The sequence below is a fragment of the Misgurnus anguillicaudatus genome, chromosome 3, assembly GCF_027580225.2.
Source record: "Misgurnus anguillicaudatus chromosome 3, ASM2758022v2, whole genome shotgun sequence".
Classification (NCBI taxonomy): domain Eukaryota; kingdom Metazoa; phylum Chordata; class Actinopteri; order Cypriniformes; family Cobitidae; genus Misgurnus; species Misgurnus anguillicaudatus.
The window spans coordinates 670,001-685,554 of NC_073339.2; the positions used below are offsets into that span (position 1 = coordinate 670,001).

The 15,554-nt window shown below is 37.9% G+C and overlaps 2 protein-coding genes across 2 annotated transcripts in view; both read left to right on the forward strand.

Annotated features, from left to right (window-relative positions):
* olfm2b (olfactomedin 2b) overlaps positions 1–4,393 on the forward strand; it is a 4,479-nt gene extending 86 nt beyond the window's left edge. Inside the window, exons 1-7 of the mRNA XM_055204023.2 lie at positions 1–207; positions 1,613–1,753; positions 1,923–2,078; positions 2,366–2,585; positions 2,856–2,962; positions 3,050–3,164; positions 3,234–4,393. The exon at positions 1–207 is cut by the window's left edge and continues 86 nt beyond it. Coding sequence (XP_055059998.2) covers positions 67–207; positions 1,613–1,753; positions 1,923–2,078; positions 2,366–2,585; positions 2,856–2,962; positions 3,050–3,164; positions 3,234–3,841 — 1,488 coding nt within the window. The 5' untranslated portion in view covers positions 1–66 and the 3' untranslated portion in view covers positions 3,842–4,393. The remainder of the gene's footprint in view (positions 208–1,612; positions 1,754–1,922; positions 2,079–2,365; positions 2,586–2,855; positions 2,963–3,049; positions 3,165–3,233) is intronic.
* Positions 4,394–5,720: 1,327 nt separating this feature from the next.
* Positions 5,721–9,645, forward strand: mvb12a (multivesicular body subunit 12A). The gene is made up of 10 exons (XM_055204024.2): positions 5,721–5,880; positions 6,408–6,509; positions 6,676–6,759; positions 7,412–7,511; positions 7,767–7,896; positions 7,982–8,122; positions 8,333–8,442; positions 8,520–8,578; positions 8,842–8,901; positions 9,073–9,645. The coding sequence occupies exons 2-10, from the start codon at positions 6,408–6,410 to the stop codon at positions 9,139–9,141; spliced, it is 855 nt and encodes a 284-aa protein (XP_055059999.2). The 5' UTR covers positions 5,721–5,880; the 3' UTR covers positions 9,142–9,645.
* Positions 9,646–15,554: the final 5,909 nt, after the last annotated feature.

Genomic DNA, 15,554 nt, shown 5'->3' on the forward strand with positions numbered 1-15,554 from the left:
TTCATCTGTATTTTGAGCGCACCTGCAGGGTTTTATTATCATCTCTGAAGGTTTCATCAGTGTGAGATGAGCGTTCCTCTGCTGAAGGTCGGTGCCGTGTTGAGCACCATGATCATGATCACTAACTGGATGTCCCAGAAACTGCCGACACTGGTGGGACTTCATCAAGACGTCGCTCGACCTGGAACATCTGAGAAGATCATCAGTGTACGTACCAAACATTCATATTTCTGTCTGTAGCCTACACTACTGTGTGTGTGTGTGTGTGTGTGTGTGTGTGTGTGTGTGTGTGTGTGTGTGTGTGTGTGTGTGTGTGTTGTTAAATAACACATTTATGGTCAAAGAATAGGACTGTGCAAAAAATATCGATACAGCTAACTATCGTGATACATTTTATCCACGATACTGTATTAATATCTCTGCTATCAAGATTTTAAAAAAAACCTGCTGCAGTTGTCACCGTCCAGTCGACCAATGTCACTGAAGTTAGTGGAAGTGAACAATGGCAGAAAAAAAATCTGCTCAATTTTTTACATAAAAAAAAGAAAAAGTACTGCAATGTATCGTGTCACGCACCATGTATCGTGATATGTATCGTACCGTGAGGCCCTATTAAAGCAGCAGTTTATAATGCTGTATGTAAGCTGTGTTTCTTAAACCATGATATTGTTAAACAGACACAAACACACCCACATACACACAGTGTGAGATTTCCTCTCTGAGCCACTCGCCGTCTGCCAGATCTTGGCATCGCCACAACAACCTCACAAATCACCTCAACCAATCAGAGGCAGCGCTGAATTCAGCATCACTTATACAAACAAATACACACTGTTATGTTATTATGAGTTTTTGTTTACAGTATTTTCATCATTAACTCTTGTGAAGATATGAATGTAAATAAGAGCATCATTTAAAGAGAACGCCTACAAAACTCTTCTGATCTTTGACTTATTGCGTGTTATTTTATTGAATTTACTGTTTAAAAAGATTTTTCGATGATTATTCCATGAGTCTATTTTAGAACCTTCACCCCAGACAGAATGAATGAATCCGGGCTGGATCCGTGTCGAAGTCAGCAGCTCCGGTGTGGATCTGGCCTGGATTCATCTGCTGTCTGGGACACCCTCACTGTTTGTTTGCCTGTGCTCATTCTGTTTATTTTTTGTTAGTTTTATACTTAATAAATATGAATAAATAATACAAATAAATAAGGCATGATTGTATTCCGAGATGTTATCCAGAAAATTCTGATGTAACAACCAATTATGTATGCTAATAATTCAAATAATATTTAAACTATCATCAGTCCAGAGTCGATCCTGAATCTGAAGTGAATATCTAACACTGTGTGTGTGTGTGTGTGTGTGTGTGTGTGTGTGTGTGTGTGTGTGTGTGTGTGTGTGTGTGTGTGTGTGTGTGTGTGTGTGCACTGCTGTGAAGCTGCATGACTACACACAGGGAAACTCTGAGTAACCGGATCAGAACAGATGGACATGAGGTTGTCTAATTAAAGAGCCCAGCAGAAAGAATTAAACCAGCACAATTCATCAGTGCACATTACTCCAATGTCTCTCTCTCTCTCTCTCTCTCTCTCTCTCTCTCTCTTCAGGTGTTATATCCAGGTGAAGATGATGGTTGGCAGGTGTATGGCTCTGTTCAGGAGAAGTGTGTTTGTTCTATACTCACACCGGCTCAGAGTGTCTGCAGCAGTGACCCACGATACGCCCGTCTGAGACAGACATCTGATCATGTGAGAAACTCAATGCTATGTGTCTTTTATTTAACATTAAAAGTGCATCTTTAACGTGTGGTACGTGTGTGTGTGTGTGTGTGTGTGTGTGTGTGTGTGTGTGTGTGTGTGTGTGTGTGTGTGTGTGTGTGTGTGTGTGTGTGTGTGTGTGTGTGTGTGTGTTGGACAGGTGCAGAATGTTTCTCAGTATATTGAGATGTTTAATTCACGAACATCTCAAGATCTTCAGCAACTACGAGACTCCGAGATGCTCCTCATCAGCATGGAGACCAGACTGAAGACAGCCCTTAATAACCCACAAAGTCTGACAACTACGAGTCTGCAGGTAACACAAATACACACACAGACTAACAACTCAACCTTTACAACACCAAACTTTCTCTGTGTGCATGAAGACATGAACTGATGACATCTGACACATGCAGCTTATAAAGAAAGATTTCAACTAAAAACTTGCACCTGTTTCTCCAACGCACTTACGCATGCATGCATAATAAATCATTGTTATTATAGTTAGAAGTTAATTCAACCAAATAAAGTTGTTATATGACATGTTTTTACTGTGGTATGAAATGCAGAATGGTTCTGGATGAGATGTTTATGTGTGTACAGGAGTTGAGGTGGAGTATGTCTCAGTTTGGACCCGTGCGGGTGGTTTTAGGACGGATCTGGGCAGATGTGGGTCAGTTAGAGTCTCTGAAAGATGAGATGGAGAAACTCAAAGGCGCTCTCTTCATCCTGCAGGAAAGGTTTACATTACAACACTATCATCAGCTTCAACACAAAGCTTTAACACTTCAACACAACCTACAGACCTGCTCCAGACGACTGGGTACTCACCTTCTTAACCTCTCACATTTAAACACGTGTTATTATTATACTGGAGACATTCAATGAATCATTATAGAAATAAAGGAAAAGTACTCGCCCTCATGCCATCCCATGTCTTCATTTTGTGTTGAATTAAAGAAATTAAGTCATGCACACCTGTGATGATGCCATGAGGAGGATTCTTGGATTTTTGGGATAGAAATCACTGGAGGTCTGTGAGATGACCTCACTAATATAACGTGTGTGTGTGTGTGTGTCTGTGTGATGTCAGGTTGTGGTAGATTGACAGGTATCAGTGCTCCTCTCACTGTCAGGTCTTTAGGCTCACGCTTTGGATCTTGGATGATGGACAGCTTGATTGACAGCTCTGACAGCCGTGTATGTAGAAATCCAAACCTCGATTTAAATCAAATCATTTCAAATAATTTAAAGAATTATTCAGTGCATTCTTGTGCGTGTGTGTAGGTGTGGGTAATGGAGGGTTATTTTAAGGGGAAGCGTCTGGTGGAGTATCAGTCACTCAGTGATTTTGCTGATGGACAGAACTTCATCATTCATCATCTTCCTCAGCCGTGGTCAGGTGAGCATACTCATTGTCTTTGACCGTGATCGTTTATGATCATAACTGACCCTCAGGTGTGTCTCTCAGGTACAGGTCATGTGGTGTATAACGGCTCTCTGTACTACAACAAACATCACAGTAACGTGCTGGTCCGGTATCACTTGAGCTCTGGACAGGTTTTGGTCCAGCGGAGTCTGGATCAGGCCGGATACAATAACTCTTTCCCGTACTCCTGGGGCGGATCGTCAGACATCGACCTCATGGCGGACGAGACCGGTCTCTGGGTGGTCTACACAACTCTTCCCAACGGGGGGAACGTGGTGATCGGTCGCCTTGATCCCAATACTCTGGAGGTGGAGCGCTCGTGGGATACCGGATTTCCTAAACGCAGCGCCGGAGAATCGTTCCTGATCTGTGAAACTCTGTACGTGACCAACTCGCACCTGGCCGGCGCTAAAGTTCACTTCAGCTACCACACCAGCACATCCTCGTACGAATACACCGACATCGCGTTTCATAACCAGTACTCGCACATCTCCATGCTGGATTATAACCCCAGGATAAGAGCGCTTTTCACCTGGAATAACGGACACCAGGTCATCTATGACATCACTCTGCTGCACTTCATCAGGACATCAAGAGACACCTGGACAACAAAGACAACAGACAGAAATATAACCAACTTCATATTATAGAAGAAAAACATCATGCAGATGAGAGAGAGAGAGAGAGTAAATCAATGTTAATGACTTTATTTTTAACGTTTCTTTTTCTGTAAAAACCCAAGAGATGTTCAGCATGAGATGTTTGGCCTGCTTATCTTCACACAATGAAAGCAAACAGACGGTCAAGCTCCAAAAACAACACAACGGCACCATGAAAATATCATAACAACAGGCCAGAGGATTCTAAAGCAATCTTTCATTCAACTACAATTCCTTACAAATTATGAAACACACACACACACACACACACACACACACACACACACACACAGATTAAATTAATATAAATTTCTTTACGTTCCGTTCTGTTAAAATGCTTGATGTTTTTTCTCTTTTTATTGATGGACTTTTTATTAATGAATAATATGAAAGTGATGCATGCATTTCATTTTAAACTTTAACATACTGCTAAAAAAATGTGGAAATGCAAGTGTTGTGAATGTACTTCTGTGTTTAAGTAAGATTAAATTGAAGAGAAAAAGTGTATAATAAATGATGAATAAAAGTATGGGCTGTACTAAAGGAGTGTCCAGTGTTTTAAGGTTTCATAGATTTGCTCTCTGTCCGCACGCACGCACGCACGCACGCGTTGGTGTATGTGGTTTACGGGGACATCTCCATAGACGCAATGCATTTTATATTGTCCAAACTGTTATATTATATTCCCCTAACCTACCCCAATCCCTAACCCCAATGTCACAAAAACCTGGTGCCAGTCTTTAATCTACGAAAAACTACCATTTAGTATGTTTTTTTTTTTTAGCTTTTCCGTTTATGGGGACACTCTCTGTGTCCCCGTAAACCACGTTTATAGCATAATAAACATGTCATTCATTATACACTATTCATGTCCTTGTAAACCCCACAGACCAACACACACACACACACACACACACACACACACACACACACACACACACACACACACACACAGACAGACACACACATCCATTATAAGGAAATAAACCATGATTTTACTTTAGTCCCATATAGCAAAAAAAAAAGAAAAAGAAATTTCTCTGGCCAAAAATATATTTTAAATATAAGTTAAATATATTTTGTAGAAAGTAAATCTTAATTTAATATATTTTTTTATTTGAAAATATGTTTTGTTTTAAGTTAACCTTCATATATTAACATATATTTCAAAATGTATTTTTAGGGGCTACAAACACATTTATAATTTTACAACCCATACAGCAAAAATATTTCCTGGCCAAAATATAAAAGTTTTTACAAAATATCTAAAGTATAAATGTATAAGTATGTATATTTTTTTGCAGTTGAAAAAATATTTAACTTTAATCTTTTCAAACCGAAAAAGGTTTATAACATATAAAGTTTTTCTTCCAATGCAACGACAATATAAATGCTTTCAAATATATGTATTTTTAAAAAATATTTTAAAATATACAAAAAATGACCAAAAAATATATTGGTAAGTACATTTTTGTAAACATATTTCAAAATACATTTCAGTACATATATTTCTTAGCACTTTTTGTATATTTTGCAATTTAAACATTGTATCAATAAAGTCTATGAACAAATCACAAATAAGTCAGGGAGGTCAAAAACAAAAGATAACGTAAAAAATTACATATATGTCTTGTAAAGTGCATGATATTAGCAGCAAGCTCCAGAAAGCTTGATTTCTTTTTTAAGAATTTTGACTAGCAGAAAGTCTTTCACAAACTGACCCACTCCTGAATGACGTCATATATAATAAATTATCTTACTGTATTTGTTACCTGTGCATTGTTTTAAGCTTCACAGAAGAAAAATACAGTTCAAAACGATACCTTTAAGTTATAATGTAATAATATTTACACGACATTCAGTAAACAAATGAAAACCTTCCCGAGTGCGTGCGTCTGCTTCGACGTCACGCCCGGATGCATGACGGGAACTGTAGTCCGCTGCTCTTTTACTTCCTGTTCGTCGGAGTGCGGGTGTAAAGTTGAGTTCTGATCAGATTTGAGTTGATTAAAGCTATAAAAACCCATCAGGTGAGTTTTCATCTTTATAACAAACACTGCTGAAGCTTTAATAGTGAAGATGACGCGGAATATATCTGTGTTTTACACGAATAATCACACGATCACCATCGTTAACTGTGTGTTAAATGAAAAGAAAACAGCGGATAATCGACAGATATTTATTAATATTACACCCAGATTGTTTAATAAGAATTTGATTAGAGAGTTTAGTTTGTCAGTTGTCTTTCTTTCTGTCTTCGTTTCTTCAGATATCCACTTACAAACACAATAACAAACTATTGATAACACTTTCAATGATTAAATCTTTATTAAAGTCAATGTGTATGTCATTGATGTGTGCGTGCGTTGTTGTTTTGTGTCTCATTAAGTTTGTGTGTATGTCATTGTTGTGTGTGTGTGTTATTGCTTTGTGTGTCTCGTTAAGTTTGTGTATATGTCATTGTGTGTGTTATTGTTTTGTGTGTTTCATTGATGTTGTTTGTGTGATGTGTGTTATTGTTTTGTGCGTTTCATTAATTTTGTTTGTGTGTATGTAGATGTCTGCGTTTGAGGCGTCCAGCAGCAGCAGCACCAGCAGGCCCATCACTGCTGTGGCTTGGGCTTCTAATTCGAGCACCTGCCCCAGTCATTTCAGCCTGGTAACCATGACAACCACTCATACCTACACACACACACACACACACACACACACACACACACACACGCACACACACACACACACACACACACACACACACACACACACACACACAAGCACAATCTAGTGTTCATACCTGTTTCTACTGCTGTTGTGTGTTTGTTTAGATCAATCAAACTGAGGAGGGAGCTTCAGCAAACTTCAGCAGGGGTTTTGGTCTGAAGTCAGGATATTATCTGTGTTACAGCAGAGTAAGATCAAGCCGTTTATCATCAAATCACTTTCACTTCTGTTACGAGACGTTTACTGTTTGAGTTCAGTGTTTACTCTAGAGATAAAGTCATTTTCAATCTTTCACATCTACATCACCTGTCTGTCTCTCTCTCACCTGTCTCTCTTTTTCACCTGTATGTCTGTCTGTCTCACTTTCACCTGTCCGTTTTACTCTCACCTGTCTGTCTCACTTTTACCTGTATGTCTGTGTCAGTCTTACCTATCTCTCTCTTTCACCTGTATGTCTGTCTCACTTTTACCTGTCCGTCTTACTCTCACCTGTCTGTCTCTCTTTCATCTGTATGTATGTCTCTCTTTCATCTGTATGTCTGTCTCTCTTTCATCTGTATGTCTGTCTCTCTTTCATCTGTATGTCTGTCTCTCTTTCATCTGTATGTCTGTCTCTCTTTCATCTGTATGTCTGTCTCTCTTTCATCTGTATGTCTGTCTCTCTTTCATCTGTATGTCTGTCTCTCTTTCATCTGTATGTCTGTCTTACTCTCACCTGTCTGTCTGACTTTTTCCTGTATGTCTGTGACAGTCTGTCCTGTCTCTCTCTTTCGCCTGTCTGTCTGTCTGTTTCTCATCTGTCTCTTATCTTCCTCTCATTCTTTTCTCTTACTCTGGCAGGATCTGTCTGGAGGTATGGTCGTGACAGATGTGCAGGTGATTTCTGATAAAGAGACGATTCCTCATGGTTATTGCTACATCCCAGAATATCTAGAGCACAGTAAGTCAAATTTCTCTGATCTAAAACTGTTCATGAATGCAGATGTTTAGATAGTTCCTGTTGTCCAATCAAACCTCAAGGTGGCGATATGGTTCTATTTTGATATCTGTGTGTATTAAACCAGTGCTTCTCAATCCTGTTCCTGGTGATCCACTGCTCTTTATATTATGTGTGTCTCTGTGTATGTCACGGAGCGCTCATCTAGCACCACATTAAAGCAGTTATTATTCAGCTAGCTGTTTTGTGTTTGTACAGAGGCATCTGTTGGGAAGAAGAAGCGTATTTGTGTGCGTATCGTTCCTGTGGGCAGCGTAACGACAGCCGTTCTAGAGCTCAGACTGACGATTAAGAACAGGACCATGCTGCAGCAGTACACCTGTCTGGGGTGAGATGATCAGGACAACTAGTTAAGAATAGTTCAGATAGACACTCCATACACATGTTGTAGTCACCTCATATTGTTTTTACAGGGACACGAATGGGTTTGTGGTCTGGTGTTTGAAGGGCCCGATCTCGACTCCAGCGCCCCAGGCCAAGCCCCGTAAAGTCAGTCTGGAAATGCGCAATCTCTCGATAGACGGCACTGGACCACCGCAGCCGCTCAAACCCAGGTACAGATTCTGTAGAGATCATTCAGTTTTGAATATGAACACTGTCATGTTAAAAGTTCAGCCGAATGAAGCCATGCACATATTTTACAAGCATACTACTTTGTGTGTGTTTGTTAGGAGATTTATTGTGAATGGTTGTTAGATTGTTGTTGTTGTTGATGGTCACAAACTTCACTTTTTTACTTTTTTTTGTCTCGTCCATCTTCATAGCAATTTTCCTGCTGGCCCGACCAAAGTCAGCCGTCGCCGCACTAACCTAGATTCGAACAAGGCAATGGATGGTGACAGCGGTAACCATAGCAACATCTATGGTATAACAGGTAAAGCACATGATCACATACTTTATATGACGGGAAAACGTAACCCTCTTGTTTATGGTTTTTGTGATTTCTTTAAGCGATGGATGGAGTTCCTTTCAGTCTGCACCCGAAGTTTGAGTCTCAGTCAAACACACAGGTGAGAGGTCACAGTCAGCTGGTTACTATGGTAAACTGTGGTGATTGGGTATGCAGAGATTTGAAACAACTGGCGTATTTTTATAAGTTTGATCTTGCGTATAAATAATGTTTATCTGAATGAAGTATTCAATCAGAATGACCCATCACAATTATTTGGTGTATTTGATTGCTTATTGGTATTTGGTTACTTTATAAATCAAAGTTCCTTGTAAATGCTTGTATTAACATGCATTAAACTTAATATGTCTGTGTGTCTGTCAGGTGTCTATAGGTACATTGTGTGATGTTCGTATAAAATCAGTGCAGGACATTGAGAATGAGGTGAGATCTTTTCAGGACTCGTTTTAAATCATCTGTACATTTATAACTGTTAATTGGCTTTTTAGTGGAATTATAACAGTTCATAGTTCCATTAATAGTTCCTTTATTTTGCTGTATAGTAAATAATGTATTGATTCAACCCGTTAATCCATATTTACTGTTTCTCTGCAGTATAACTACACATTTACAGTGGAAGAACAGGCAGCGAAGAGAATTCGGCCCTTGATGACAACCTCTTAAAATATTTTCTCTCTCTGTTTTTATTAGATTTAAAATATGATTTTGCAAACTGTTTGCTTCCAGGCTTTTCTCTATAAAGTCCTACAATCATGTTTGTAATCTAGGTCATCGGGGTTTCATCCAAGATAAACCTCAATCTACTCTTAACTAGTTTTGTTAAGTTTGTTACAGCTTTATGTGTTTCTAGAAACACTAATAGTCAAATGAAAGGGCTTGAGACACCAGTGGAGAAACCCATCACAAATACAGGATAAAAACATTGTTATTTTATCATTATAAAGCCAAATCATTTGGGGTTTTGGTTTGGGATTTTGAGCTGTAGTTTAGTTTTTACATTTCTTTTACATGTTATATTTATATAAATATGTATCTAGTGCTGGGACCAAATATTTGTGTGTGTTATATCTTTAAATCATTTTTACATGCTTGGTTGAAAGTCTTTCTGTGTAAATTTAATACAAATGTTTTTATCAGAACCTGACTAAATAAATGAGTAAAAGTTTATACAGATCAGATGTGTGTCATTTTCAGTAAAATGATGGGAATGCTATAATATTCTTATTTATTATATAAGCTAAACAATAGACTAATTATACACTATTTGTAGGTGAGAGTGTGTTTCCAAACTCACACCTACAACCCCATTCATTAAAGAACATTATTATAATTCATACATGTATCACAGTAACACTGCAAAAATAAAGACAGAAAAACAGATCCAACTAAAATCAAGTTTTATTTATATACAAATAATAAAGAACGCTTCAATAACTTAGGTTGTTGCAGTAGCGGATCAGCTCACCAAGCGGGCTTTCTGCCTCCTGGATGCGTGCGCACCCTGTATGTAAACTTGCAACCCGTCTATAGGCTACAATACATGTCAAAATGTGCTTGTATTAACTTATACTAGACACCATTAAACATTAACATTATTTATTTATTTATTTCAAACCTGCATTCAAAATTTTCTGACAAAACAACATAACAGGCAACATAGCCAACATATTATAAAAGTGCATGGTTTGAAAAGGGAGTGGATGAAGCAAATGCTTATATAATTCCAGTCAATAAAATTATACGCTTACATACATTAATCCAGTCAATAAAATTACTAATGTTAAGAAAAGCAACTACCGTGATTGAAAAACTGTTCGCAGACAAAGCACATCTGCATAAAACTTTTCTTTATTACATTAATAATCATTATAGTTTAATAAATCATTTTCTTTTTGCATTAGGTTTAGCAAGTCAAAATAAAAATTAAAAGAGTCCTTTTGAAATTGGCTTTGGCTGGAATTTTTTTTCATTTTGACAAAATTATCAGGTAGGCCTACAAACAACTAGTGATGGTCGTTTTCGACATAGATATGTATAAAGGCTAGATGGCTCGTCCGCGCTGCTGGCCAATTGAGTGCAACGTCCGCATTTTGGCGGCCATCTTACGACAGGGCGCTCGCTCACTCGTAGCATTGAGTTTTAATGATGCAGGTACTTTTAAATGACCATAACTTGCTTAATTTTTTACCGATTTTCAAACGGTTTGGTTTGTTATAAACGTCAAAGATGTACCTATGACACTGCATACCTATACTAAAAATAAAAATAAATTCATGAAACATGTTAAAGCATCCAGAATTATAGCCACGTTAATAAAGTTTGTAAAAACCCAAACCGTTTGAAAATCGGTAGAAAATTGAGCAAGTTATGGTCATTTAAAAGTACCTGCACCATTAAACTCAATGCTACGAGTGAGCGGGCGCCCTGTCGTGGGATGGCCGCCCGGTGATGCCGTTAGGGACTCCGCCTTGAGCCATCTGGCCTTTATACATATCTATGGTTTTCGAAGTACTGCTTCATGAGGCTTCGAAACATTTACGAATCTTTTGTTTCGAATCAGTGGTTCGGAGCGTGTTTCAAACTGGCCCAAGTCACGTGATTTTAGCAAACGAGGCTTCATTACGTCATAACTGTTTCAAAAATCCGACGATTCACCACTAGGGGGAGTTGATCACATGACCAGTGGCAGTGTCTAACATAAGCAGTTTCTCAATATGCGTTCTTGTCTGTACTTGCGTTCTTGTGGACTTGTGAAACGTCATCAGTTGCGGCCCAAGTACTGTTCCAATAGGGCTTGGGCGCCGCGTTGCATTCTGGGACGTGGCGGCCATGTTGGTGGCCTCGCGAATGTAATCATACAGCAAGTTGAACGGGAGAAGCGGCAGAGTTGGGAGAATTAAAAGAAAGAAAAAAGATGTTAAAATCCGGAAAAGTATGTGTAATTTACTGGGATACGTTAAACAGGGAAGCAGGGACCGGTATGTGGACAAAATCGGAACTATTAACGGTTGGGATCCATATGAAAAAAGAGTCATTTAAGATAACAGCGTGGTTGTTGTAAGAGCACGATTTCACGCCAATCTGTAAGCAAAGTCACGTATGACCTAGCTTCACAACTAGCTTAGTTAATGCAGCAGGTTTTGCTGTCAGCAGAGGGATAGCAACAGAAATATGAATGTTGAAATGTTCCCGTATTTTGGGCGAGTAAACCGGGACAGTTCCCTTATGTTCAATGTTGACTTAAGCTATATAAATTAATATTCAGATGTTATACTTCACTGTCGTATATATAAATGTCATTTATATGTCATGTATACACATTACTGAGGGGTTGAGGTTAATGTTTGGTTTCCAATATTGAATAAAACATAATGAAGTTTTGTTCTTATCTGTCATTTTTAATGTAAATTACTTTTAATGTGTTACTTTATTATTAATACAGCAACGGTTTACCATGGTTGAAAAATAACGACAAATTAATTAAATTAAGACACACAATTGAGAGAAAGTATGTCTATAAACAGAGCGCAGCATGGAGCGCAGCAGTAAAGGAGGCAACCAACATGGCCGCCACGACAAGTAATGACGTCACGACGCCCAAGCCCTATAGAGTGCCGAAGTCATGACGTCACTTTGTAGGCCAACCCGGAAGTTAGCGGCGCATGGGTTCCCTCGATCGAAAAGCCATTCATTTTTCCCATAGACTTTTGGAAAATCGCAAAAAATAAGATCTGTGTTCAACAAAGAGTTATGAACCTTACACGTTTTGTCTATCAAGATAATCTTTATAAGTTAAACGAAAATGTATACATTTTGAAGCCTAAATAAAGCCGTCAGATATAAAATGCTAACGGTATGCTATAAACGGACTACAGCGCACCGGTCGCGGATCAACGTCATCATCAAGCTTCCTCAAACTTTATTTAAAAAAGCACGCTCGCTCATTGTGATCTGCGCTGTTTATGGACACTTATCCACTTTTTCATGAGAAATATTGCACATTCGTTATTTCCAAAAATGTTAGAAATTTTGTTTACGCGTGATTTTTTGTTAATGTTTTATTTATTTATTAGTTTAATTATTTCGTTAGTTTATATAAACCTTAATATTATCATTGTGCCCCAAATAAACTTTAAAAATTATATTTCACTGTATTATGTTTGATTGTATGTTTGCATACCATTTGCTAATTCGCCAGAAAAAAAAACATCTCAGAAGCACTAGCTATTGCCGTATCAATTTCCAATCTTATGTACTTTTTCTTACTTAGACGATAGAAAACCATAGATCGAGGAAAGAAAACCACTATAAATCTGGACATAACAGTGCAGCTTAGATGCTGGTTTACTTACCGGTATTGCAAGGGCCAGCATGAGGGACAAGGTTTATCAAGTCTCATTAAGTAAAACTATGGAGAGTTATAATAGTGTTCTATGTATTTTTAAGATAACTATACAATCTCTGAACAAACAGAACACAGTTAAATTCCAAACATTTAATATAATAGTTATATATAATTATATATGTTAAATTTAAAGAGAATTGTCCAATAGCATCAATGCTTAAATACAATATATTATAATTAAACCATATATGTTCTCTAAAATAAACCATATATACTAATTTTGTTCACATTTTCTATATATTTTACCTGGTAATCCACAAGCCCCAATGTGAGAGCCTGTGTAGTAAATTGTATCTCACATTACTGTGAGCTGACTGGTGTATAGTTACAATAGTATAACATTAAATTTTTGGAATTTGTTAGACAAGGGACTTACAGTGCATTCAAGCTATAGATATCAGCGCGTTCTCTGGGAATTAAACAAAAGTTAACAAAATGCTCCAATCACTGATCCACAGAAACATTGCAGCACGTTTTGTAGTAAACATCTTTATTTTCATAAAATAAGTAAACTTTGTCTCCGGACAAAACAAAACATGTCAAACTACAGTCTCTCCACAGTACAATAATATTTGGAAAAACTACAATTTGAAAAGACTAAATATATAACGCTATGTATATTAACTGAAAGGTAAACTTCTGAGAACGTGAGGCTGAAAGGCTAGTGACAGATTTCCTGTCATGATGACGTCTAAACTCCCCGCCAAGGATGTAGTCCCTATTAGCAACTTGTTAGCAACCACCGTTTTTAAGGCACAATAAAGTTTAAAAAAATCACAAGCAGATTATAACTGGTGTATTTTATGTCATAGAACAAAACGTGAAAATATTTAGAGGTTTTGTTAACCACAGACCTTATTTCAGGCGATTTAGCAAAAACCCATTCAAAAAACCCATAGACTTCAGGGCGAGGGAACCCGTAGTGCTAAAATGCTACCTCACTTCCGCGTTTTAGCCTACAAAGTGACGCCATTACTTCGGCACTCTATTCAAAGTTCGCATCAAGCCCAAGTTCACATAAAATCCCCGGATGTGTTCTTGATCCGCCCATTTTATCGAGGATGCATCAGAGGAGACTTGTGTGGACTTATGAGAGCGAAGTTTCCCAGAATGCATTTCGCGTCAGGAGTTCGTTCTTCCGAGTCTGAACTTGCAAGTTCGAACTACGAAGGATACAAGTCCGAGTTTGGCGTACTTAGTATTGAGAAACGGCTATAGATATGTGTATATAAAGGCTAGATGGCTCAAGGCGGAGTCCCTAACGGCATCACCTGGCGGCCATCTTACGACAGGGCGCTCGCTCACTCGTAGCATTGAGTTTAATGGTGCAGGTACTTTTAAATGACCATAACTTGCTCAATTTTCCACCGATCCTCAAATGGCTTGGGTCTCTACAAACGTTATTAACGTGGCTATAATTCTGGATGCTTTAACATGTTTTATGAATTTATTTTTTATTCTTAGTATAGGTATGCAGTGTCATAGGTACATCTTTGACGTTTATAACAAACCAAACCGTTTGAAAATCGGTAAAAAATTAAGCAAGCCACGGTCATTCAAAAGTACCTGCATCACCAAAACTCAATGCTACGAGCGAGCGAGCGCCCCGTCCCAAGATGGCCGCCAAAATGCGGACGTTGCACTCAATTGGCCAGCAGCGCGGACGAGCCATCTAGCCTTTATATACATGGTGTCTAATATGTTTCGGTGAACTCGGGTCAGTTTTATTATAAAAGTTCATAAAACATTTATCCTTCTGACTAATAACACCATTTTGTCTATTTATTGTTTATAGACAGATTTAATGACAAAAATGTGCATAATTAAAAGGGTAGTTAGTTTTAATGATTTGTTTGCCCTAAATAAAACTAAAAACACATAATACACTTTTAACTATGTCTTAATTAAGTTAAATAATGTTTTTAAACATATTTTAATAAAAATCTTGCTATTATTTTGTAAAAAAAAGTCTAAAATGTTTGGCCATATCTGCTTTACACTATTTTGACCAGCAGGGGTCGCCAGCGTGTGTGCTGTTTCGAACTGCTTCGAAAAACTGAATCAATTTTCGAAGGAATTGGTTCAATTGATTCGAAGCTTCGAAAAGCTTCGTTTCCCCCATCACTACAAACAACATGGAATAAAAGTTCACAGTACACCTTTACATTACAGTGTAGGGAACAGGCGAATACAGCAATAGAAAAGAAAGAAAGAAAAAACAACTACAAACAAACAAAACAACGCTTTGGGGCGGTTTCTCTGAAAGGGTTTAAATTAATCCAGGACAAGGACTTGGTTATATTAGTACATTTAAATAGATTTTACAAACATACCTCCCAGCTAACAATTTTTGGTTCCCAAAACGTTCCCCTAACGTTAGTTTTTGGTTCTCAAAACGTTCCCCTAACGTTAGTTTTTGGTTCCCATAACGTTATTTTCCAAGGTTTGTTTTTGGTTAGCCAGGAACGTTTTCTTTACAGAAATAGAACGTTATTTTTAGGTTATTTTAACGTTTTCCTGGCGTTGGGAGAACGTTGGAATAACGTTATTCTGGCGTTCTCCTAACGTTAGGAAAACGTTAAAATAACCTAAAAATAACGTTTTATTTCTGTAAAGAAAACTTTCCTGGCTAACCAAAAACAAACCTTGGAAAATAACGTTATGGGAACCA

Bases quoted from the DNA above. Each gene is read 5' to 3' on its own strand.
- mvb12a (XM_055204024.2), top strand. From the start codon at position 6,408: ATGTCTGCGTTTGAGGCGTCCAGCAGCAGCAGCACCAGCAGGCCCATC. The intron at 6,510-6,675 runs GTAACCATGACA...GTGTTTGTTTAG, and splicing joins GCCCCAGTCATTTCAGCCTG to ATCAATCAAACTGAGGAGGG. The intron at 7,512-7,766 runs GTAAGTCAAATT...GTGTTTGTACAG, and splicing joins CCCAGAATATCTAGAGCACA to AGGCATCTGTTGGGAAGAAG.